We start from the raw sequence: 25,234 nt of genomic DNA on the forward strand, positions 1-25,234 counted from the left end.
TAAACTTAGGTCGGCTCGGAGTGGCTCATGAGCCTCGAGCGAGCAGAGACGAACCGAGCCAAGTTGTAGAGCTCATTGGTATAACAAGCCGAGTCAGTTTGCAAGTTATGCCAAATTAATGAATCTATAAAATAATAATAGATATTGGATAATTTTATAGATATTCGACTCGTTCCTTATCATTTAATGATGGATTTATGATAATTTAAAATTTAGATTACTTATAATGTTAAATGATGGTCATATTTCATATCTATATACAATAATAGTCATTGTATAATGCAATATTATTTATCAAGGTGTAGCTCGCGAGTTGAGTCGAGCCTCCTTCTTAATCTTATTGAGTGGACGAACCAAGCTGAGCCGAGTCGAGCTTGGTCACCCAGCGAGTCGAGCCTCCTTCTTAAACTCGTTGAATGAGACTCAGCTCATTTCTAGCCCTAAAAAATCGCATCATCATCGGCATAAAGCGAGCAATGCAGACATTTTTGGTAGTACAAGCTTCGGATGACCGGCTGCAGACGCTTTCTCAATAACCTTCTGTAGGGGATCAATGGCCAAGATGAAAGAGGGTCACCTTGATGAAGACTTCAGGCGTGTTTAAATTTTTTGCTTGGGCGATCATTCACTAGCACTTTGGAAGATGATGTAGCCAAGATGCTAGTCTCTCTATTTTTGACTGAAACCTAGCTAGAGCTTTTAAAACATCCCGGAGATAGTTAAGGGAATCAAAGGCTTTTGAAATGTCCAATAGATACCATTTTTTTTCTTGTGGAGGAGGCTATGAATAACATTTTGTTCATATAGAAAATTATCACATTATGTGACAAGCAAGGGAAAATAACTTATATATAGTTAATAGTGGAGGGAGTGTCTGATATAAAAAGCTACATATTTTTGCTGGTTAGTTGTTAGTTAGGTCTTTACCTGCCCTCTCTCTACGAACGAGCTGATGCCAGTTCTGACTTTGTCAAAGCATGGCTGGCAATGTGATTGAATGCCTGATGTTAGCTCGTCACCTTGACAGGGACATCCGATCCTGAATTTCCGATTGGGGTGGCAAAGGTCAAGTTGCCACCACAAGCATCCAGTCCAATGGCTCTGCCACTGCCCAGAAGCTTCATCACACCTAGAGGTAGCCATGACAGGACCCAAAAAAAGGTCCAGTCCAGGTCCGTACCAGCTGCGACGACGCTTGTCAGTAGGTAGGTTGAGCTAGCTGCTTGTTGATCACTGCTATATATACGGGTGCCATGGATCCATGCCTTCTCCATCCTCAAGTCATCAGCTAGCTAGCCTTCCCTACAGCAACTGCTTACATACAACACTTCCATCTTCCCGAGCTCGTCTTCGATCAATTCCCAAGTCAAATAATAATATAACAACAATGGTGGTTCCCGTCATCGACTTCTCCAAGCTGGACGGCGCTGAGAGGGCCGAAACCCTGGCGCAGATCGCCAATGGCTGCGAGGAGTGGGGATTCTTCCAGCTCGTGAACCACGGCATCCCGCTGGAGCTTCTTGAGCGCGTCAAGAAGGTGAGCTCCGACTGCTACCGCCTCCGGGAGGCCGGGTTCAAGGCGTCGGAGCCGGTGCGCACGCTGGAGGCGCTCGTCGACGCGGAGCGGCGCGGCGAGGTTGTGGCGCCGGTGGATGACCTGGACTGGGAGGACATCTTCTACATCCACGACGGATGCCAGTGGCCGTCCGAGCCGCCGGCGTTCAAGGAGACCATGCGCGAGTACCGCGCCGAGCTGAGGAAGCTCGCCGAGCGCGTCATGGAGGCCATGGACGAGAACCTCGGCCTCGCCAGGGGCACCATCAAGGACGCCTTCTCCAGCGGCGGCCGGCACGAGCCCTTCTTCGGCACCAAGGTCAGCCACTACCCGCCGTGCCCGCGCCCGGACCTCATCACGGGCCTGCGCGCGCACACCGACGCCGGCGGCGTCATCCTGCTGTTCCAGGACGACAGGGTCGGCGGCCTGGAGGTGCTCAAGGACGGCCAGTGGACCGACGTGCAGCCGCTCGCGGGCGCCATCGTCGTCAACACTGGCGACCAGATTGAGGTGCTCAGCAACGGGCGCTACCGCAGCGCCTGGCACCGCGTGCTGCCCATGCGCGACGGCAACCGCCGCTCCATCGCTTCCTTCTACAACCCGGCCAACGAGGCCACCATCTCGCCGGCGGCGGTGCAGGCCAGCGGCGGCGACGCATACCCCAAGTACGTGTTCGGCGACTACATGGACGTGTACGCCAAGCACAAGTTCCAGGCCAAGGAGCCCAGGTTCGAAGCCGTCAAGGTTGCAGCGCCCAAGTCATCTCCAGCGGCATAAATAAATGGAGGGGACCAATTATTAAATGCATTATAATTTATTTGTTGAATAAAACAGCCGGAGAAATAATGATAATGTAAAGTATATATGATAAACACCGGTTAGGATTTAAGGTGTTTAACTTTAGTTGCATGGTATAATATGATATATTGTTGTAGCAATAAGTTTATTAAGTATTCATAAGTGTTCTAAATAGTGGGCTAAGGCACTTATCCATCGCCTTTCTCAAACAGAAAATAGTGATTTAATTCGGGCTATAGCGACTAATAGTTGCTATATATATTAGGCGTAGTAGCAAACAATTTCACCCTTTGGAAACAGTTATATCTAGAAATAACTATAGCCAGAGATTTAGAACCTTGTTAATCATGTAGAAATTAAAGGTTCGTCAAGTCAGAGCGGCACCGAACAAGATAAAAATGTGACCTCCCCTATATGCAAATGTCTGCCAACTTATTACATTGGTGGGTGCCATCTTACTATGTACAAATATATCGCGGAAACCATATTATCAGCGTCGAGAATTGGCCATACCCCTGGATATTGATAATATGCCTTGCGAGATCTATTGAGCTGAAGAAAACTCGTAGTGGGTCTAGCTAGTGCCATACCTAAACTACTGGGTCTCGTGCCCTGAGGAGTTATAACATGTTTCTACTAAATCTTAGGGTCCTCCTGGCCTCTAGGGCCCAGGGGCCAAATCTCAGAGCATTTCGGAGTTTAGGGTCCTCCAGACTAGGGATGAAAACGGTCGGAAACAGTATTTATTCGGTAATCAGTTTTTTCTTTGATTGTGAATAAATAGGATATAGAATATACAATACAAATTTGTATTCTTGTTTTTAACATCCAGCTTGTTAAGATTCATAAAAGGTAAACCTCAAATTCATCCTACATTTTCTCAAATAATAGATATAAACTTCGGTATGGATTCGGAAACAAATTCGGTAATTTTTTCAACTTTTTGTGTTGTAGGGAGCAAATAATACATAAAACAACTTATATAATATTTTATTCATATTTGTACTAATGTGCTTGATAACATAAGAAAAGATCAATATTAAATTTTATACATATCTATTTTAAAATATTAAATTTGTTCTAACAGTTTGGATTACCACTTTCATCCCTACTCCAGACCTCGATCTAGGGCCCTCCAGTCCTCCATGGCCCTTCCAAATATATATGGTCAATTAGTACTAACACGATGGGCCAGCCCATGCACGACATGAAAAAACACAGTCTAGACACGACTCGATCCAGCTAGTATAGTGTCAGTGTCTGGCACGGCACGGCTATAGTGTCATGTCTGGGCCACCATCTCGACCCAAAGTGTTGGCACAGGCACGACACGGTTACATTTTTTATTTTAAAATTAATAGTTTACATACATTAAGTATAATAATTCAACATATAACACAATAAAACTACAGTTGCACTGGCTAGGTGGGTGTGTATAAGTCTCTCATACACTTGGGTGCTTGTTCGAGCCCTCATAGCTACACATTTTTTTGCTGAATTATATAATATACTCATATGGGCCAACGTGCTACTGGGCCGGGCCCGGCATGGCTAGCAGGCCGACGGGTCCTGCCTGGACCGCTACCGCGGCACATGGGCCCGTCCGGCACGGCACTTTTCACTAGCCGGGCCTGGTGGGTCGTGCCTAAAACGGGTCGGGTCGGGTCGGCCCGTTTAGCCATCTATACTTCCAAATCCCCCTGCTTGGCCAAGTTTGGGGGATCCTACATGCAAGGGCCAATGACCATATGCCCCCCTAGGTGGGATGGTCCACATGAAGACACCTTTGGAGTAGGATAGCTCCAGTGCCACATGCCAACCACTTAGAGATGGCTAGAACGTGCATACATACCCGCAAACGTTATAAGATATACACAACTGTACCATTTACCAACTATATCGTATTCAACGACGTAGACTCCAGTATATGCCACTATGTAATAAGATAGGAGTAATTGAAACTTTGTTGGGCATGACCCAGTGACCCACTATCCAGTATACATGTAACTTTCTCCTCCATTGTGCTATAAAGGGGAGGAGTAGAGCAACGTAGAAGGTGGCACATCTAGATTCAATTCGAACGCAACTCATGGGGAGAAAACGAAAGATGAACCAAAGATCAGATAGTCTAGAGCTCTCACTAGAATCAAAGTAGAGGGAGAGCTAGTATGTCCTTTAGTTCAGTTAACATTTGAGTGTGTAATCTTCTTGACATCCGCTTTCATCAATCCACCTGCCATAAAGAGAATATAGGGAATTACGCTTCCACGGATCGAACCTCTATAAAACTCATAGTGTGCATGTAGTCATAATAGCATTCTAATCCAACAAGCCTCCTGCCTACGCCCCTCGTTTTCTTCCTAACTCTTCTAAATTCTCAAGTACTAAAGGACTCTAGTGTCATTACACCATGACACATACCTTCCATGCAAACATAAAAATTAACTCATAAGAGTATAATTTTAAGCTTTAGTATATCCATAATGCATTCACAGTTCCACATATATAGTCATATGTAAAAGTTGAGATGCAAAGTCAACTTAGAAAAACGAATACTAAAATGATGAATGTCATGTGTGTTGGAGACAAAAAACAAATCTACGATTTTTAGTGCACATGTGTGGAATTTATCATTTTCCATATAAATTTGTCAGAAGTGTGTTTACATCCTGCCTTTTGCATATGAGTATTAATGAAAGTTGTTTCTCTAAATTTATTTCCTTGGATCTCATCCATCTACCGGTCTTATTAGGTATATTGTTATGGTAAGGAACATGAAGCGTAATGTGCATTCTTGCTAAGAGAGTTATCATTTTTGGCGTTTGATAAGAGGATAAGTGAGGTTACTTTTAGGGTGTTCGGATCTCTCGGACTAAAGTTTAGTGTAGGTTTTGGTTGTCAATTAAGAAGACAAAACATAAGTTAATTATAAAAATAGTTTGTATAAATCATGGTTAATTTTTAGACGAATCTATTAATCTTAATTAGTCTATGTGTTGCTACAGTAAATATGTGCTAGTTGTAGATTAATTATGCTAAGTAGATTTGTCTCGTGTATTTGTTGGGGCTTATACAATTAATTTCGTAATTAGCTTATATTTAGGTCTTGTTTGAGATAGCTTTAGATCATTAGGTTGCTCTAGAAAATTATAAAGTTGGAGCTGTAAGTCTTTAGAAGACAAGTCATTTTATTTATTATTTATATTAAAAAATATTTTTAGAACTATTTAAATTGATATTATAAACTATAGCTCCACAATAGAGTTGGAACCTAGAGTCATCTCAAACACCACATTAATCCTTATAATTGACATATAAAGTCTGAACTAAACTACGGTCCAAGGTACCCAAAAAAGACACCTTTGAGTGGAGTAGCTTCTAAGCGATGATATGACTGGACCAGCATGTCAACTCTACATGGACCACCATTCCATTTGTGCATGTCCAGCTCATTCCGTGTGGCGCTGGGCAGCCACTCTGTCACATGCCCACACATCTCACTCTCATGGAGCTAGCCAAAAAAGGCCTGCATTTGGGTCCACAGGATGCGGCTAGTAAAGAGAGTTTTATCCATATTATTCATTTAATCTGATGAGCACTTTGCTTTGCAAATGGCTGACAAGTTTATGCTGAGGAAAATATGGTGGACGAATAAATACCAATGCTCACAAATAAATGCACGTAGTTTCAGCATCTCTGTTGTCCCCCTCTTGAGAGAGGGAAAAAAGTATTCTTCCCTCCCAAGGACTAGTATCCAATCAAAAGAATCAATACCTTCTCATTTCTTTATATATAAAAAAATATATCACATCTTCTTTTCATCACAAAAAGATAGAATTGGTGATAGTTGTGTCTAGTTCTTAAAAAAATAATATTCCCTCTATCCTAAAATATAGTTTTTTCTTGCCTATTTTTTCCATTCACAATCGTTTAAATGATAATAAATATAAACGTACATGTAAACTACATTCATATATTATTTAATAAATATATTATTAGTCTAAGACGAATTCTATTTTGGGATAGAGGGAGTAATGTTTATAATATTCTTCTCGAAGTATATATACCAAATCTTGTGTTGAAAATATTGACACCCTTCTATCAAACTTTAAAAGATAAGAATAGAGCAGAAGTAGAATTGTTTCTTCTTTTTTCAGACGGGAGTAGAATCCTGCGGATCAGATAGATCATAGGAATAGCTAGCTAGTAAACAAATAAAAAGTAGACAGAGCTCTGCGGACACCAATATTCAGGAACAAACGAATAGTACGTGAGATTGCACGGTAATTAACTCATCCTCGTCCTCCGCTAGTCCGCCGGGTGAGTGCTCGGCGTCCATGGGCCATGGCCATGCAGGTCAGCATGCACGCAGACGGTTGCCGGTTGTCAGATCCGAATATTGAGGACACGTACTACTTTTGAAAGTGCACGGATTTATTCTTTTGGTTGGTTTGATACATTCGTGCGCGTGTTTTACTTTTAGTGCGGCCCCTGTGCAGTGGTCCATATTCTGGGCGGCGATCCGCAGGCGGGCTACACACACATACATGGCGGCGGAGGGCGCCGGAGGCCGGGGACGAGCCATGCGGTACCCGCCTCTGTCGGCGCTCGTGGTCTCCGCCATCGCGGCCTTCTCGGCCGTGATCGTCCTCGCCGTCGTCCACTCGGTACAGGATTTAAGCGGTTGACCGCGTGCTTGTTGCGGTTTGTTTGATTTTGTTTCGTCGGCGCAGGCGTACGACGACGCCATGTCGCGGACGCGGACGCTGCTGGGCCACAACCTGGAGCCGACGCCGTGGCACCCGTTCCCGCACGACAAGGGCCGGCCGCCGGCGCGCGCGGCGCTGCGGTGCGCGCCCTCCATCGCCTGCCTGCCGCCGCTATCGTCGTCGTCGTCGTCGCCGCAGCCGCAAGGTAACAAGAAGAAGAAGCAAAAGCAGTGCCCTGCCTACTTCGCTGCCATCCACCGGGACCTGGCTCCGTGGCGCGGGCAGGGCCGGGGCGTGACGCGCGCGCTCCTGGACGAGGCGCGGCGGCGCGCGTCCATGCGCGTCACCATCACGGGCGGCGGGCGGCGGCTGCACGTGGACCTCTACTACGCCTGCGTGCAGAGCCGCGCCCTGTTCACGGTGTGGAGCCTGCTGCAGCTGATGCGGCGGTACCCCGGGCGCGTGCCCGACGTGGACCTCATGTTCGACTGCATGGACCGCCCCGCCATCAACCGGACCGAGCACGGGGACGGCGCTCTGCCGCCGCCGCCGCTCTTCCGCTACTGCACCACCAGGGACCACTTCGACATCCCCTTCCCTGACTGGTCCTTCTGGGGCTGGCCGGAGACGAACATCGAGCCATGGAACCACGAGTTCAAGAACATCAGGGCGGGCGCCAGGGCAACGAGATGGGCGGACAGGGTGCCGACGGCGTACTGGAAGGGCAACCCGGACGTGGCGTCGCCGCTGCGGGAGGCGCTGCTGGGCTGCAACGACACGGCCCTGTGGCGCGCCGAGATCATGCGCCAGAACTGGGACGACGAGGCCAGGTCCGGCTACCAGCACTCGAGGCTCTCGGCGCAGTGCACGCACCGCTACAAGATCTACGCCGAGGGCTTCGCGTGGTCGGTCAGCCTCAAGTACATCCTCTCCTGCGGCTCCATGGCGCTGCTCATCGAGCCGCGCTACCAGGACTTCTTCAGCCGCGGGCTGGAGCCCCGGGTGAACTACTGGCCGGTCGCCGCCCTGGGCATGTGCGAGTCCATCCGGGACGCCGTCGACTGGGGCAACGCCAACCCGGACGAGGCCGAGCGCGTCGGCAGGCGCGGGCAGAGGCTCGTGCAGGACCTCCGCATGCACGCCGTCTACGACTACATGCTGCACCTGCTCACCGAGTATGCGCGCCTCCTCATAGACCAGGACCACGGCTTGAGCCCGCCGCCCCACGCGCAGGAGGCATGCGAGGCATCCCTGCTCTGCCTCGCAGACGACAAGCAGCGGAGGTTCCTCCACGCATCCAAGGCAGACCCCGCGCCGGGCGACCCGTGCGTGCTCCCGCCGCCGTGATCCCTCCCCCTCCCTCTCTCTCTAGGATTTCTTTCTTTCTTTATTTATTTATTTATTAGACTCAACAGACAGATCAGAACGAGTTGGGAGGATTTCAATGATGGTTCTAAAGCTTCTGACAAAAGCATGTTCAGATTTCATTTTTAGGTCAATTGCAATTTCCTTGAATTTAAATTGTATTATGTATCCTGCCGTCCTGCCTCTTACAAAACTAGATGCCTTCAACTATGCAAAATGCTAATATGAATGACGCTATAATTAATTAGTGAAGAAAAAAGGAGCTGCAAGATTTTTTAAAAAAAAATAGATGTCATTTACACAAGAATCAATATTTCGACTGATGGCTGGACGTTAAGAGAGAGAGAACATTTATAACGAGCTAAAATGAACTTAAGTATACTGGTATGGTTTCTATATACATACGTCTATTTGACTCGGTAAATGTGAAATGATCGCATATCAGAGCGTGACTGTCCTTAGGCAACAGAGAAAGGCATTTGATTGCGCAAAATTTAATTTTAAAGAAACTATTCATAATTACGAAACATGGTTTCAACGTATGACATATATTTGACTCAGTAAGTACAAAACCACTTAATAGCTTCTAGTGAGTCAGTGACTTCCGTCAGCTAGCTGACCAATCCACTCTGCCTCCACAAACCAACAGGTGACAACGGAGCCAGAATACGCATCTACCTATAAAACAAAAGCAGGTGCATTCAGATACAAACGGATGCTGCAAATTCCCATTGTATCCGTCACTTCATATAGCAAAACGACTCCAAGCATCATCTCATATCAATTGACTGGAACACTGATACAGCTATATAGATAAAGCATTGGCATAGAAGACACATACAAGTACTTGAATGCCTCTCCTATTCCTCATATCATCAATCATCATTATATCTAATGTAGGCCAACACGCTTATCCTATTTAACGACCAATGTACAAAATGTGAGCAGCCCGTGCTGTGGCAGGGCAAATCACCAAAACGTGCTGCAAATCATGGTAGAAGTGGACGCACCACGACATTGCAGGAAGATTGCCATCCCAGTGGTATCGCATAGTCCCGGAGCTGTTTTGGACTTTGTCACTAACCACCAATCAGGCAAGGTATTTGTACGTATTGGCGTTGTCCTTGTCGCGCTCCAAATAGTCCCTTGTGATGAGATCCTCAATCCTCTTCTTTATGGCTTTGAAGTCCGGCTGAGGTATCACACAGGCCCAAGTAAGAAAAATGGACAGAACACAACACAAGTAACAAAAACAATTTTTTCCTACATGATTATCCTAGATTATGTGACCATGGACAGAGTTAACAGTTATCATTGTAGATTGAACCTAACAACCTAGGTCCTTGGTTTGAGACATGTGGCAATATGACATTCATATGTACCTTAACATGATATCAAATGCAATCCAAAAGGGTACGTAATTACTTCTGATGCAACAACAGGATGCCCCAATGTACCATAAGCAGAAAATTGTAACTGAATTAATGATACACTTATTGCAAGAACTAAATAAAAATTGTAACTGGCAGCAGAAAACAAGTTCAGTAATGTGGCCATGTGGGTATTGTAACAGGGACTAAGCTATGAAGAACTTCTCAAATAGGTACCTTAAACATGCGGCTAAGCTGCTCAACACATTCAGCAACCAGCTGTTGATGACCCATAACTTTGCGGCTCTTCATAATGCGCACAATTGATGCATCAATTGCATACCTCCTGTCTTTGTCAACATCTTCAACAACCTTTTTCTTCTCATCAACGGGAGGCAGTGGAATCTGAAAAGAGTGACAACGAAATAAAAATATTAGTATAACAGCAATTGACCTCTAAGTCTACCAAACAGCAAAAGAACAGTGGAACAGGAAATACCTTAATTCTTCTCATTCTGTCAGTAAATTTTGAATTGAACTCAAAAACATCATTGGGCGAGATGGATCTATTTGCTGGTTCCTTGTTAAGGATCTTGTATTTTGCACAAGAAAGTGAATGGAGCAAACGCACTACATCATCATCTGACAGGTTTAATTGTGTTGCAATTTCAGAATAACTAAGCCTTTCGGATCCATTGAACAGTAGTAGTAATGCAGCCTGTCAAAAAACGTCAGACATGTTAATATAGCACCATTTTTTGTGATGCAGAAATGATCCAAGATTACCTGATATGTCGTAACAATGAGCTCAATAGGTTTAGCATCAAACTTAGCATTGATGTTGCAGGTTCCCAAGGAATAAATCCATGTCAGCTTCCTGTGCTTCGTTCTTGTTTGATAGAATTCCTTGAAAACCTCTACACATTTCACCTAAAAGCGAGACATATAAAGTCATTTACAAGAACATAAACATCGACCTAACATGCTATTTTGAAATGAACTAACATGCTCCATGATATGAGTGCAGTGGTTTATGCCCTTGAAGTGATCGAACAGTTAACTTACCATCTCCGCAGGAAGGTTTATGTCAAAAGTTTTGTAGCTTGGCCAGAATCCCGTTGTCAAAACAGTAACAGCCAAATCTATGCCAGGATTCAACTCTGGATGCCCAGCTACAAACTCTTCAAACTTAGTTTGGTGATCTCTAGCGACAGTAAGGTCCGTAACCATGCCCTCCATTTTGGAAGTAAACTGCCCCCCGCACTGTTGCTTGAGCTTTGTCAGAATACTTCTCTCATGCTCATCATTAGCACTTTTGTCGAAAAGTAATCTTCTGGCAAGTTTCTTCCTATAAGTTGGTTCACATATTGAAAAACATAACCAAGTTCCAAAGAGCACTAGTTCCTTACACTTGACACAAGCATTTTTTTAAATTAGACAAGCATTAATAATACCATGTAGGATAACAAGCACTCACCTATAGAACTCGGCAAACAGGTCTTTATCACTGATGTATGCCAGCAATCTCACAACCTGGAAACCAGTCACGATCAAATGTAAAGCTCAGGCACATAATTTATCAATAGCAGCAAAAGTAAAAACAGAAGTACCTTCTCAAGGGCATCTTCAATGGCTTCATCACTGAGCTTTTCACTGCAGCCTTTCTTCAGAATATTGTCGCAGAAGGTAGCCAACAACTCAGCATTCGAACTGCCAGAGACACCTTTGTTACAGAAGACCTCAAAGGCTTCTTTAAGTGCCTACGATAAGAATTATATGAGAATGAGACACCATTTCCAATTTTATGACAACAGCAAAATGAAAATGAGATATTTTAGTTGAAGACCTTATGGAAGAGTGTATGTCCCTGGAAACATTCTGTCACATAAGCTACATATTTGTCATGCAGCTCGATGATTTTCCACACAAAGACCTAAAAAACAAGAATGGATGTCAGGTAACATAACACACATCAAAAGCAGAGTGCACTCAAGATACACACCTGTTCCTGCATGCCAACCATATCCTTCTTCTCTGGCTGTAAAAGTAACGAATTGTAAAAAAATAACTTAGGGAATATAAATCAGAAAATTAATCAGAAGTAGCAAGAAAAATCAAACGGCTAGGTGGCAGAATATCAAGTATACAAAGTGGCAATGTAAAGAAAAGGAATGGGAAATGTGAACTACTTAGCAACCTGACATGTGACATCCAAGGTAAGATGCGGGTTGTCACAAACAATGAAACAATGTTATCTGATCGGTTGATTAATCATGATTAATCAGACTCTGAGCCTCGATCAGGCACCTCATGGCAATCAGGTCTATCAAATATCTGATCGGGATTAATCGTGTCTAATCGCGATTAGTTGGCCCATGATACAAAGGAGATTTTGAGCAGGCCTTTACTCCCTTATTTCCAGCCCATTACCCATCTCATTCTCGTGTCTCATCTCATTCTCTCCTATTCCGATTCACCGCCTTCCTTCGTCACTCCTCTGGTCCTCACGCCGCCGCCTGGAGAGAGCTTTTCTCGTACAGCCACCAGGAGGAACCATCCTCAAGCAGCCGCCTGAAGAAGCACCGCTGCCTGTACCAGATCCATTCAGCAAGGCTCAAGCTGCCGCCAAATTCTGCTGTGTCGTCAGGATGAGCAATGTTGGAACCGGACCGCCGACACATTGTGTGTCCGTCGGGCCGCCCGCACACACGACGCGCCAACCCAGGCCGTTGGGCCGTGACACACGCGCCCGCACGCATAGCAGCGGGCTTTAGGTCTCTTGGGCCAACACTCCCCCCAAGAAGCTAGCCCATTAGGGGGTTGCACCCTCAACCATATAAACCATGCTTGCTCCTCCACAACACACAATGTGGGACTATTCCCAACAAGCAACCCCTCAACATTGTGAGCCGATATCTGTCTGAGAATGCACTAGGTCAACCTGCTTCTGATACCAATTGTTGGAACCGGACCGTCGACACATGGTGTGTCCGTCGGGCCGACCACACACACGGCGCGCCCACCCAGGCCGTCGAGCCACGACACATGCATGTGCCTGCACGCATAGCGGCGGGCTTTAGGTCTCTTGGGCCAACACTCCCCCCCCCCCAAAAAAAACTAGCCCATTAGGGGGTTGCACCCTCAATCATATAAACCATGCTTGCTCCTCAACAACACACAATGTGGGACTATTCCCAACAAGCAACTCCTCATCATCCACTGATAGTTAGTACACATACTTCGTTCTTCCTCCTTGTTAGTCTTGATAGCTGCTGCTAAATGAATGCTTGAATACTCTTTGCTCTAGTAGTCCAGTTGACTCTTTGGCTCTTTGCTTGTGCTGCACAAGGTGCAGAATGTGTACTTGGCACTAATAGTAGCAGCGCTGCAGCAATAGCCAAGTTGCCTCCACAAATGCAGGAACTAGCTAAGATTGTAAGAGGTAGGCTAATTCCACAGATCCTGGATGGAAATATGGGTTTTGGCCAGATGTAGGGAAGAAAGATAGTGTGTGATGCATGTTTTGCAAAAAGGTAGTCCCTGCAGGAACTGAGCGCTTCAAACAACACCTTGCTGGAGGTTTTGTTGATGCAGGGAAATGCCCTAGTGCACATGCCATGGTTAGAGGGTTGATATGCATGCTTATATAAAGAAAAAATCAAGGACTGCAGTACCTCCAAGCACAGAACCAAAGATGGATGAGGGTGATGAGTCTGCAGAAATAGAAGCTGCAGAGTCTATCTGTTGGGGTCTTAGTGGATTATCTCCATCTTGGAATTTGATTTCAGATTTTGTGTTGCAGCCCGATGTGGAAAATAAACATATATTCAATATTGCTGCTAATGGGGTTTATTCAGCTAAAGCTGCCTATGAAGGATTGTTCACTGGTTATGTTTCCTTCGGTCACAATGAAAAGAGTCTGGGGGAACTTGGACCCCCTCCAAATGACACTTCTTCCTTTGGCTCACGGCCTGGACAGCTGATAGGTTGGCCACCAGAGAGGTGTCCTCTACGTGATCAGGCTTCTGAAACCTTGGATCACATTCTTGTATCCTGTGTTTTCGCAAGGGAATTTTGGTTCCTGCTGCTGCACAGTCTTGCCCCTACCCCTGGTGCAGTTTCATTTTTGGGATGGTGAGAGCAGGCTGTGAAAGTCACTGGAGATCTTGCTAATGAAGGGTCTTAATTCGCTCATTGCCCTGGGTGCCTGGATTCTTTGGAACCATCGGAATAGAAGTGTCTTTGATGGATTATCTCCTAGTGTTCCTGCAGCTCTCAGTCAGGCAAGAGAAGAACGGCATTTGTAGGAAATGACTGGACCTAAAGGACTCTCCTTTCTTGCAGCCACCAACCTTGTTTCTTAGCTATGCTAGATGAAGTGGTGTATTTGTTCTTAGCTAAGTTTATGGATAGTTTCTTGTATCTATGTTTTAGACCTCCTTAGGAGGGATTTCTTGCAATCTGGGTCCATTTTGGACCACCCCTATTTTCTTCTTAATATAATGATGCGCACCTCTCCTGCGCGTTCGAGAAAAAAGTTCTGGGACAAAGAGGGCAAGCACTGGGACAAAGTCAAAGAAGGGGAAAAAACCCAATCATCCATGAGCAACTGTGTGGTTTCAGCTCCACCAAAACCATAAACACAAAAGCATTGCAAGTCTGTGAGTTTCATGCTTTGCAAGTCACCTGGATAAGTAGTGGCAGAAAGGCACAAATGCAAACGTTCTCAGGTCACTCTTGAATACTCCACAAAGACTAAGCCAAACAAACAATTGATGATCATGTTGCTGATTTCTTTTATCAGAATGATTACCATTCAATGTGATTAATTCAAGAAGTTGGGAGATCCTGGTTGTCTATTGGGCAGTATGGTACTGGGTACTGCTCAGCTACATATAATGAACTTAGGAACCTCTTCTTGAAAGGGCAGTAGACAAGACAGGACAATTGAGAAAGAAGCATGAGGTTGGAAGGAATATGGTTGCACAATCATGCCTGATGAATGGACTGACACAAGCCATCCACATCTCATCAACTCTTGCAAACAGTCCAGCAGGAATATTCATTGCCTCTGTTGACGCATCAAATGAGATAGCTAATGCAAATAAGTTAGCTGACTTAGTGGTGCTAGAATATGAGCTGCCAGATATTGGATTGATGATAGAGATACAAGGGGTGTACAATATATAGGCAAGGATCATCTAAGGTTTATAGAAAGCACCCAATCAATGGAGATCCTTGCCTAATATATGATCAACTACCATAAACACAAAAACACATATGGCAGGCATATGTGACCCCGATGGACACGCAGGCAAAGGTCTCCGACGACGATGCCCCTGTCAACGACCCCACTGTCTATCGCAGCCTTGTCAGCACTCTTCAGTATCTCATCTTCACCAGGCCCGACATTGCATATGTGGCCTACATGCATGACCCCCAAAAGCCGCACCTGAGCATGGTCAAGCGCATCCTACGATACCTTCAGGATTCTGTCAACTATGGGCTTCGTCTTCGGTGCCACTCCACACAGGCCAGTTGTCTACACTAACGCTGACTGTGCTAGGTGCTCGAACACCCACCGGTCTACCTCATGTTGTGTTATGCAGTGTTCCTTGGGGACAACCTCATCTCTTGGTCCTCCAAGTGTCAATCGGTTGTCTCTCACTCCAGTGCTACGGCTGAGTATTGCTAATGGAGTGCCTGAAACGAGCTGGCTGCGCCAGCCCAAGGAGCTTCACAGCCCCCTCACTAGGAGTACACTTGTCTACTACTACAACGTCAGTGTCGTCTACCTCTCTGTCAACCCCATCCAACACCAGCGCACGAAGCATGTTGAGATCAGTCTTCACTTCTTCTGTGAGTGTGTTGCTATCGGGGACGTCTGTGCTCATCGTGTTCCGATGAGCTTGCAGTTTGTCAACATCTTCACTAAGGGTCTTCCCTCCTCATTCTCGAAGATTCGGCCCAATCTCAACATCTGTCGTAGCTAAAGTTTCCACTGCGGAGGAGTGTTAGACTGTTTGTATGAGTGTTATGGGCCTAGAGCCAGCCCCTGTAACCCACTAGGGTTGGGTATATGTAATATTGTAGCCCACTATCAATGAATTATGGTTTTCACTCTCCAACACTAATTCCTATTTTGCTTTGAGTATTTGACTGTTGGTTGCTTACTTGCTGTACCATTACCACTAGTCCACTACAGTTCAAAGTTCACCGTTATTAATATCTTTCCTAAGTTCTTTCAGCAACTTAGATGCTGCTGCAGCAGATATGGAGATCAGGACACTGGACAGGTAAGTAGTCATTACTAATTCTCAATTTATGGTATTGTATTCAGTCCAAAAAACTGTGAGATATTGCAATTATGCATACTATGATACTATATAAGTATGTACATATATAGTAGAGTGTATAGGCATATAGGCAGGACGATTAACTGCTGAGTGCTGAACAGCCGATTACTAATCAATTAATCAGAACTGGTCGACGACTAATCGTGATTAGTCGCCTGATCGGTCCTCATACAGTCATATGATTAAATCAGATCAGCCGATCTGGTTCTGGTAACATTGATCACAAACTATTAATGTGGAGTTTTGCTGTTGCCATATATATGAATCAGAAAGTGCAAAGATAACATAAATAAGTTAACAGCTAAAGAAACACTGCACCTTCTTATTACTAGCAGAATCTTCTGCTTGCTTGACCAAGGCTGTACCCTCACTTGTGACATGCTGCAGACAAACAATTCAATCAGAAATGCACATCATGGCTCAAAGGAATAAAATGAGTGAGCTAAAAGAGAACTGAGGCACCCTGCAAGGGAAATAAATACCGTTTTGAACATGTTTGAAATAGGCTCCAGACCACGGGAGATTTTGGAGAAGAGTCTGTACATCCTAGAAAGATCCTCAACCTGCAGTAATAGAGGGGTGCAGTGAATATTCAATACTGTTAGGAAGTCATGCATTCATTAGATAAAAATAATAAGGTTTTCAATCCAACCTTGTCATCGCGAAGCAAAGCAGAACATCCAGAATGCTCCTTCTCTAACAGCGGGGTTGCATACTGAGCAAGCAATTCATTTTGCACTTTCTGTTGAAATTCAAGATTATAACAATGTAAGGGCCATATGGAGAAATATGTCGAGCACTATTCAAGAAAGTTGTGTTTTCAAGTTGTCCGACTAATCGCGATTAGTCGCGATGGTCGGTTTTGGGTGGCCGATCAGGGCAGGCGACCCGATTAGGACACCTGATCGCCCTGGTCGTCCGACTAGTCGCCGACCAGCTACGATTAGTCGCTCGATCAGAAGATCATGTCCGACCAGAGTCCGGTGTGCCTCAAACTTTCATGGGCTTTTTTCTGGCGGGCGGCATTATTAAATGTTTCTTTGCTGTTTTGAACACCTGCATGACTTTAGGGTCATTGGGGAGCTACTGCTTTTCAGTTGGATGAACAAATATGTTCTCTTAAATCAGTATTACAGAATTCATGTCATGTTTACTCTTTATATATACCATTACCATATGTCCTGGATGGACAGGTGGACGACCAGGGTCGACCAGAGGTCAATTAGTCGACCTAGTCGTCGACTAATCACGAATAGTCGCCTGGTCGGACCCCTAGGTCGACCAACTGGTCGCTCAACCAGAAAACATAGCAAGAAAGACATAGCAAGTTAGCAACATTCTGAATTCAAAACTAATATATTTGCTGCAAATACAATATTAATTGAGAAATACTACAAAACTGGAAAAAAGTTTCCACATACCTCCAATAACTTCTGTTCGCTGCTAATATGCAAATAGTGACCAACTCGCTCCTTCTCCCGCTTTAAACACTCCTCAGCCTTTTGAAAGAAGCATCGGCCATTAAGAAATAGCCACACGTAAATACAGATGGAAACAGACAGAAACCTTCTCAATTCTAGGTACCTTAATCATGTAATCTGGGCATGAGTCCTCAAGAATCCAGCTTTGAGCTTTGACAGAGTAGTACTCTGTAGTATCCTTGAGCAAGAAATCTTCAAAGTCATTCTCATAACACTCCATTTGACCCAACCCAATTTCAACAAAAATATCCAAAACATTCTTCAACAGAGCCCGGTCAATCTGTTCACCCTCACGTTCTTTGTCTATCTGTTAAAAGTAAAAATACCAGTTCTCAAATAGATGAATCTTAGGGGTGTATGCAATCAAACAATTGGCCACTAATGCACACAAAAAATGAAGATTTGCCACATGGAAGAGATAAACCAGTTTGGTCCTTACTATATTTCAATATACTCCAATATGTATACCTTAGAAAAAACATATGGTCAAAAACATATGTTGGAGATCATATTAATGTCCGAACATCAATCAATCAAATAAAGAATGGAAGCTAGTATATGTTAACCAACCATTTTACTACCACTAACTCATAAAGAGATGGAAGGCCTCACCAGAGCTATCACTGCATCTTTAACTTGTCCTTTAATCTCTTGATAGATCTGTTACCACCATTAGATTGATTAGGGCATAAGCGCTGAAAAAGCACGAGTGAAAAAGAAGCTGGAAATAAGTAGCTGTTGTTTTACCAACTCTCGGAAGCAAGTAAGGCCCACTTCTTTAAGTGGTGTAAGTGACCTCCTTGATATGAAGTATCGGTCAAGGTAATAAAAGAAGCGTGACAGCCAGCGAACCATGACTTTATGGTTTGACCACCTTTGCACTAGCTCCCTCAGCATAAACTCGTCATGTTTCTCCCTTAATGAAGGTAGTACCTGCATGAAATTAAAATATAGTGCAAAAGTTCTCAGAAGCGAACATACAAATACAGTGAAGAGGATGATATTATAGTTAGATCCAAGTGTCACACAAAATCAGGCCATGACTCATGGATTCAATCTCTAGTCATAGAAACACCTACAGCTAAAGGGAGGTATATAAGTTTATTTTACAAAATAAAGATGTTCATCAAATAATAAACTAGCAAGCTACAGAAAAGCTCCTGCAAATTGAAACTAGCATCCATGTGTACGCAATTATGAAACCATTATTTATCTCCCTGTCATAGACGTTTAATTCATGTCCATTAAAAGGTGCTGCAAGAATACAAAAAGGTATTCTCTACATCATCTATAAGAAATGAGCTGCGGTGTACAAAGAATGGGCACAGAATTGTTTGACAAGTAGGTGGGCCAATTGTTTCACCAAATCAAGATGCTTACAATTAAACTGAAGAGATTAACTTGTCCTGTAGAAATCAAGAGATGGACAAAAGGAAATGAGAAAATCCCCATATACACCAAGGCCAAAAATGAGAACACCCCCATATACACCAAGGTCGTTCATGTCCCAGCCTATCGATCAACCAAGCGCTAATCCACCAAAGCTAAAAAAACATCCACTCGAAGTAGGAAATTTGATCCTAATACCACGCCGCAGATACAAAAACAATCTAGGTCGATTCACATGAGCAAGAGGGATATGATGAAGCGGCTCACCATGGAGGCGATGTACTCCTCGAACGACTCCCGATACTTGTCGTAGAGCTGCTGTGAGTAGTCCTGCGGCGGCTTCTGCGTGCACATGTTGTATATCGTCCTGCGACAACAAGACCAAAACCCTAGATCAGAACCGGATCGAAGCGGATCGAGGTGGGAAACCCTAGCGGCAGCCGAGAAGGAGACAGCGGCGGCGGTGGCGACGAGGGAGATGAGAGGGAGGCGTACGTGTAGAGCATCATGTAGTCCTCGGAACTGAACTGCGGCTCGGGCTTGCCCTCGAGGATGTTCTTCAGCTTGGTGATGCCCTTCTGCATGAACGCCCATCCCTCCTCCAGATCGATTGTCCTACGCTCCTGCCCCGCCATCGCCGCAGGTGACGGTGCCGACGCGCCGAGGCGCGAACCCTAGCGCCGCTGCTGGGGGTTTGGTGGTGCGCTTGGGCAGGATGGCGAGGGTCCTCCAGAGGCGAGCGAGGGAGGGAAGGAGGGAGGGAGGATGGAAGGAAGGAGAGAGACGAGCGCGTGGAGCGTCAGGAAGGGTTGGGCTTGTGTCGCATATCGGCTTGACGGCTTCCAGGCCTTCGGAAATCCCGTGATTCATTCAGTCTCCGTCCTCATCGTCGCATCGGGGTTGGACGGCCCAGACGACGAGCCTTGCGCCAGATGTGGATCATTGTGTCAGTCAAAACGAACTCCAGATAAGAGAGGTTTATAGTTCACCACTAAAGTTTAGTTTCGTGTCACATTAAATATAAATATCAATTAATACTACTACAATATTTAACCCCGTGCTCTAGATAAGGTTTTATTCAGTTACAAAGAAATTAATTTCATCATAGATTTAGGGCCTGTTTGTTTACCCCCATAGATTATATAATCTGGATTATTTTTGGATGATTATATAATCTGGATTATATAATTTGAGTAGTCCTGTTTGTTTACCCAGATTATTTGAGTTGTTAATATGATTCTTTTGTATGAGGAAGACAAGAATGCCCTCTATATTTGTACTAGGTTGAAACTCATATATATAAAAAAAATAATTCAATTGACATTGGCAAATATTGCATTAGCAATATTATCACGGAAGGCATTCATGTCACCTTCTTCATCCCCAAATTGACTAGTACTAGGCGCAAAAACGATTCGGTGGATTATAATGGCAATGGTGGGTAATTTCTAGGAAACTTGAAAGGGTAGTGGGGAAGTGGGAAAAAATAATCTGAAATAAGCACCTCCTCACTTGCTTATGGATTATCATAATGCAAGGGGTTAGATTATATAATCTGGACAAATAAGCTGGACTGTTTGTTTGCCTCTTAGGATTATTTAATCCAGATTATATAATCTGGGGGGTAAACAAACAGGCCCTTAATCTGAGTCTAGATTGGGTGAATCCATAACTCACACTCAATCTCATGATGGGATTAAATCCATCATTTAATCTATATATAACTCAAAGCTAGTTAATTTTTTTGATCCATGTATTCTAATATAAACGTTTGCAATATCTTCATGAATTTGTTCCACACCTGATGAGCTCCTTTCATAGTTTAAAAATTTTCCAAACCATTGGTTTATAATTCATAATGGGTTTAACTGAATAAAAAAATTTGAGTAGGCTTGGATTATTTTGGAACATGGATCGTGACATGGATTTAATTCCAATCCATGCTAATTTAGAGTTGGATTGGTGTAAATGAACATGGATTTAATTCCAATACATGATAATTGGTGCCGACCCTTTTTCTATGCCCAGCAAAATCCGCCTACTTTATCTGCCGTTTGCCATGAGGTATATCACACCGTGGACACAATCGTATGTACTTTTCCTTTGATGCCACTAGGGAGAAGAGGGCAAGGAGAGAGATTGGAGGCACTCAACTATTGGAAACTGTTTTTGTCTTTTAGTGTTGCATGTTGTTGTGTTGTTTAGTTGGAGCGGGAGTATAGGGCCTAGAGAGAAACATAGAGAGGTGTCCAAACAAAACGTGACGCGTACTAGAGTGTATATAATCAAATCTTTTTCACACTTAACTAAATATAATAAATACTAAAAAATATAGTATAGTTATTTTGATATGTGAAAGATTGATATCGATGTTTTTCATATCGCTAGTTAAATTTGAGACGGAGATATCACGTGCACATGTTTGTTGGCGTCGATCCGGGCGCCAATCACTGCATTGAGAACCGGCGGCGGTGCTCCCTATGGAGACGCGGATGGTCCGCAACCTACCTGACGGGTCAGACGATCACCTCATCAATATTGTCCACCATTGAATTATAATAATCACCGACAGTTAGATCATTTTGCTTGACGAACCTGACAACATTTAAACTTATCTCCACAGGTAATATTGCTTCTTGCCCATAGACAAGCTCAAACGGAGATACTTTAGTAGCATGATGTTTAGATATTCTATAAGCCCACAAAGCTTCGGACAAAATCTTATGTCAATACTTAGTATGATCAGATATCTTCTTTTTTATCAGGCTAATCAGCGTCCTGTTACTAGACTCGGTCTGCCCATTGGCCTGAACATAATATGGAGATAAATTAAGCAATTTAATTCTATATAATTCAGCAAACTCACATACCTCCTTTGACATAAAAAAAAAGCTCCATAGTCTGTAGTCAGAGTCTGGGAAATGTCGAATATATGAATAATACGCTCAGTTATGAACTCAATTACATCCATGTGTGTCATGTTCTTCAGAGCAACGACTTCAGTCCATTTGGTAAAGTAGTCAGTGGCAACTAACACGAACTGATGCCCTTTTGATGATGAAGGATGAATCTTTCCTAAAAAGTCCAATCACCATCCTCCGAAAGGCCAAGGCTCAATGATGGGATGTAATTCAGCTGCGAGGACCACCTGTAAGTCACCGAATTTCTAACATACTTGGCATCCTTTATAGTACTTGAAACAATCGGCTATCATGTTAGGCCAATACAAGCCACATCTTCGCAATAATCACTTCATCTTTGGAGCCGATTAATGGGTACCACAAATCCCTTCATGTACTTCGGCCATGGCTAATATAGCATCACCTGGGCCCAAGCATTTAAGCAGAACATCGTTGACTATTCGGCGGTAGAGTTCATCACTCATTAAAACATACTTCAAAGTTGTACGCCGAACATTCCTATCCCTCCTAACACTGAGATTTCGTAGGTAATTAATTATGGGTGTTCTCCAATCAATTGCATCGGCTTCGTTGTTGGTCGAATCAACCAGGAGAACTTTCTTGGCCCTGGTTATCAGATTTTCGGTGTTGTGAAACCTCCCTTGCTTTATCCGATAACCTGATGCATCCTACGCCAGATTATTAGCTCTGCAATTCTCAACTCAGGATATATGTTGAATGTTGAATTCGTCAAAAGAATGAATTATGTCCCAACATTTTTCAAGGTACCCATTTACAGTACCATCTAAACATTGATACTCTCCCAATACCTGTTGGACAACCAGCTGAGCATCACTAAATGCCTTTGCATGCTTTACTCCCATACAACTTAAAAGTCCCAAGCAGAACAAAAGGGCCTCATATTAAGCTTGATTATTAGTGCAATAAGTTTCTAATCGGCTAGCGAAGTCAAAGTAGGCATTACTTGGTGAAACAAGCATGATGCCAATCCCTTGTCCTTCATTGCAAACCGATCCATTAAAATATATGGTCCAAGGAGTAACAGTGAGGTATGATATATCTAGTTTATAAGTATCCTCAATCTGATGTTCTATAATAAAATCTGCTACGACCTGGCCTTTCATAGATTTCAATGGTTCATAGGCCAAGTCATATTCTATGAGTGCATAAGCCCATTTACCAATTCTACCACTCATAATCGGGTTTTGCAACATGTATTTGTTCACATCGATTTGACCATAAACAATGCAACGATTAGATTGCAAATAACACCTACATTTGGTGCATGCATAAAACAGGCATAGACATAACTTCTCAATGAAGGTGTACCTTGTTTCAGTGTCCATCAGCCTCCGACTTAGGTAGGTTACCACATGCTCCTTTCCTTTAGTCTCTTGTGTCAGAACAGCTCCAATAACTTTATCCTCGGCTGCAATATACAATCTGAACGGCACTCCTATGTCACACCCGATTTTCGAAGGTAAACCGAATGCGAACCATGTACGTGCCAGGATCAGAACTCACGTACACAGCTGTTGACACCTTTTCGGAGGCGCCAATCACTTAAAAGAACCAGCGGCGGTGCTCTCTGGTCAGGCGCGGACGGTCTGCGGCCTGGGGCCGGACGGTCCGCGACCTGGCGCGAGGCGGCGGTGCTTTCTGGTCAGACGCGGACGGTCCACGGCACAGGGTCGGACGGTCCGCGACCTGGTGCAGGAGCTCGGGTTCCCTGCCTGACGGTCGGACGGTCCGCGCTCTAGGGCCGGACGGTCCGCGCGTGCGCAGGGGCGGCGGAGGATCGCCAGTGGCGCCTGGATCTCGCTCCCGGGAGGGACCCCGTCGGGGAGGAGAGATCCTAGGAGTTGTCTAGGCTCGGGCCGGCCGACCTAGACTCCTCTAATCGACGTAGAGTCGAGGAGAGACAGAGAATTTGGGGATTGGAATACTAAACTAGGGCTAAACTAGAACTAGACTAGAACTACTCCTAATTATGCTGAAAATAAATGCGAGATAGAAGTTGTATTGGTTCGATTGTTGGGGGTTCAATCGGTCGTAGCCCTTCATCTATATAAAGGGGGAGGTCTGGATCCGTTTCCAACTGTTTCCCGAGTTAATCCCGCGGTTTTAGGTAACAAATCCCGCGAGAAACTAGGAACCCTAACTGACTCTGCGCGCGCGCGGACCGTCCGCGCCACCACCGCGGACAGTCCGGACCGCGGATCGTCCGGCCTCGGGGCCGGACCGTCCGCACTGCTCTTTTTAGAGCTCAACATATGCCCCCCTGCCTTTTGGTGAAGGTTGACGAACCAAAAGCATATGAACTAAACCTGATGTAGGTCACCGGCTTTTCGATATGGAGATTATTCAATAAAGCACCAATATAAAGGCCGTTTCGGATTGTATCTTTCTCGGCCATGACCATTTGATCAATGGATCAAAAGGAATAGAATGGAGGTGCCCCCCAGTCTGGATAGACGAAGGGACTATACATGTACCATGGATTCATCATCGTACCATTCCATGTTTGAACAGGATAATATACCGACGATGAGTAAATAGGTGGAAAGTACCCTGGTCTCATAGAATGAATAGGCGATGCTTGTTGTGTCGCCTTTCGGGTCGTTTTGTTTGACCGTTTTGTTTTAGCAGGTGACTGGGGTTTCTTTGTTGACCGATCACGTGGAACAGTCTTTTTGCTAGTATTTTTGGAGAGCAACTGATCAAAAGTAGGATCTGCTTTGATCAGCCGATTATATGTGCTTTGACATTGCGTCTTTTTCCTTGCTTTGTGTAGAGGTTGACGCCTTTGGTCATAGGTGGACTGTCCGGCTGAGTTAGCCGGACCGTTTGTCTGAGCACCGGATTGTCCGCACGTAGGTGTCGGACCATCTACGATGCTGGGGCTAGGATGATGTGTTTGGTTTATTAACTGTGCCTGCCCCCCGGCGTCTTCGGACCTTTTAGCCTTCTCGTCCGAAGCCTTTCGAGTAATCTCCTTTTGTGATATATCTGACATGCGAGGATTGCTGATGACGATGCCCTTGCCTTTGCCTTTATCGGCCATTTCGGGCCGAACCAAGACCTTTTTGCATGTGAGTTCTATTGTATTAACAGGAAAGGGTTGTGTGTCTACTTGCATCTCCTGAAAAGCCAATCGACCCTCATTTATGGCCGATTGTATCTGTCGACGAAAAACATTACAATCATTGGTGGCATGAGAAAAGGAATTATGCCACTTACAATAAGCACGCCTCTTTAATTCATCAGGAGGAGGAATAGTATGAGTTAAT

General features: G+C 44.5%; 3 protein-coding genes across 9 annotated transcripts; 2 read left to right on the plus strand and 1 right to left on the minus strand.

The window, feature by feature from the left end:
- The first annotated feature begins 1,277 nt into the window (after window positions 1-1,277).
- LOC100273458 (uncharacterized) lies at window positions 1,278-2,546 on the plus strand. Its single transcript, NM_001147895.2, has one exon. It carries the CDS (start codon window positions 1,388-1,390, stop codon window positions 2,330-2,332), a length of 945 nt encoding a protein of 314 aa, NP_001141367.2. The 5' UTR covers window positions 1,278-1,387; the 3' UTR covers window positions 2,333-2,546.
- A 3,906-nt stretch (window positions 2,547-6,452) lies between these two features.
- LOC100285208 (lipopolysaccharide-modifying protein) lies at window positions 6,453-8,595 on the plus strand. 4 transcript variants are annotated; one of them, XM_008663818.3, is made up of 3 exons: window positions 6,453-6,636; window positions 6,853-7,020; window positions 7,087-8,595. In XM_008663818.3, exons 2-3 carry the CDS (start codon window positions 6,901-6,903, stop codon window positions 8,407-8,409), a joined length of 1,443 nt encoding a protein of 480 aa, XP_008662040.1. In that variant the 5' UTR covers window positions 6,453-6,636; window positions 6,853-6,900; the 3' UTR covers window positions 8,410-8,595. The 4 variants fall into 4 exon arrangements, with proteins under 4 accessions (XP_008662040.1, NP_001345160.1, NP_001334766.1 ...); NM_001358231.1 differs by having other exon boundaries at window positions 6,616-6,709; window positions 7,087-8,529; NM_001347837.1 differs by lacking the exon at window positions 6,453-6,636 and adding an exon at window positions 6,680-6,762 and having other exon boundaries at window positions 7,087-8,529.
- A 290-nt stretch (window positions 8,596-8,885) lies between these two features.
- Window positions 8,886-19,976, minus strand: LOC103641392 (cullin-1). Of its 4 annotated transcripts, none has more exons than XR_560291.4 (19): window positions 19,519-19,974; window positions 19,291-19,390; window positions 18,382-18,567; window positions 18,247-18,294; window positions 17,738-17,941; window positions 17,575-17,652; window positions 16,806-16,895; window positions 16,636-16,716; window positions 16,472-16,534; window positions 11,800-11,835; window positions 11,644-11,730; window positions 11,408-11,557; window positions 11,275-11,330; window positions 10,863-11,145; window positions 10,584-10,727; window positions 10,297-10,515; window positions 10,035-10,202; window positions 9,438-9,619; window positions 8,886-9,105 (listed from the first exon to the last, which is right to left on the minus strand). XR_560291.4 is itself a non-coding variant. In XM_008664749.4 (18 exons), the coding sequence occupies exons 1-18, from the start codon at window positions 19,656-19,658 to the stop codon at window positions 9,518-9,520; spliced, it is 2,235 nt and encodes a 744-aa protein (XP_008662971.1). In that variant the 5' UTR covers window positions 19,659-19,976; the 3' UTR covers window positions 8,921-9,517. The 4 variants fall into 4 exon arrangements, 2 of the variants coding, with proteins under 2 accessions (XP_008662971.1, XP_008662972.1); XR_002265612.2 differs by having other exon boundaries at window positions 10,863-11,130; window positions 19,519-19,973; XM_008664749.4 differs by having other exon boundaries at window positions 8,921-9,619; window positions 19,519-19,976.
- Window positions 19,977-25,234: the final 5,258 nt, after the last annotated feature.

Source organism: Zea mays, chromosome 10, assembly GCF_902167145.1.
Source record: "Zea mays cultivar B73 chromosome 10, Zm-B73-REFERENCE-NAM-5.0, whole genome shotgun sequence".
NCBI classification, from domain to species: Eukaryota; Viridiplantae; Streptophyta; class Magnoliopsida; order Poales; family Poaceae; genus Zea; species Zea mays.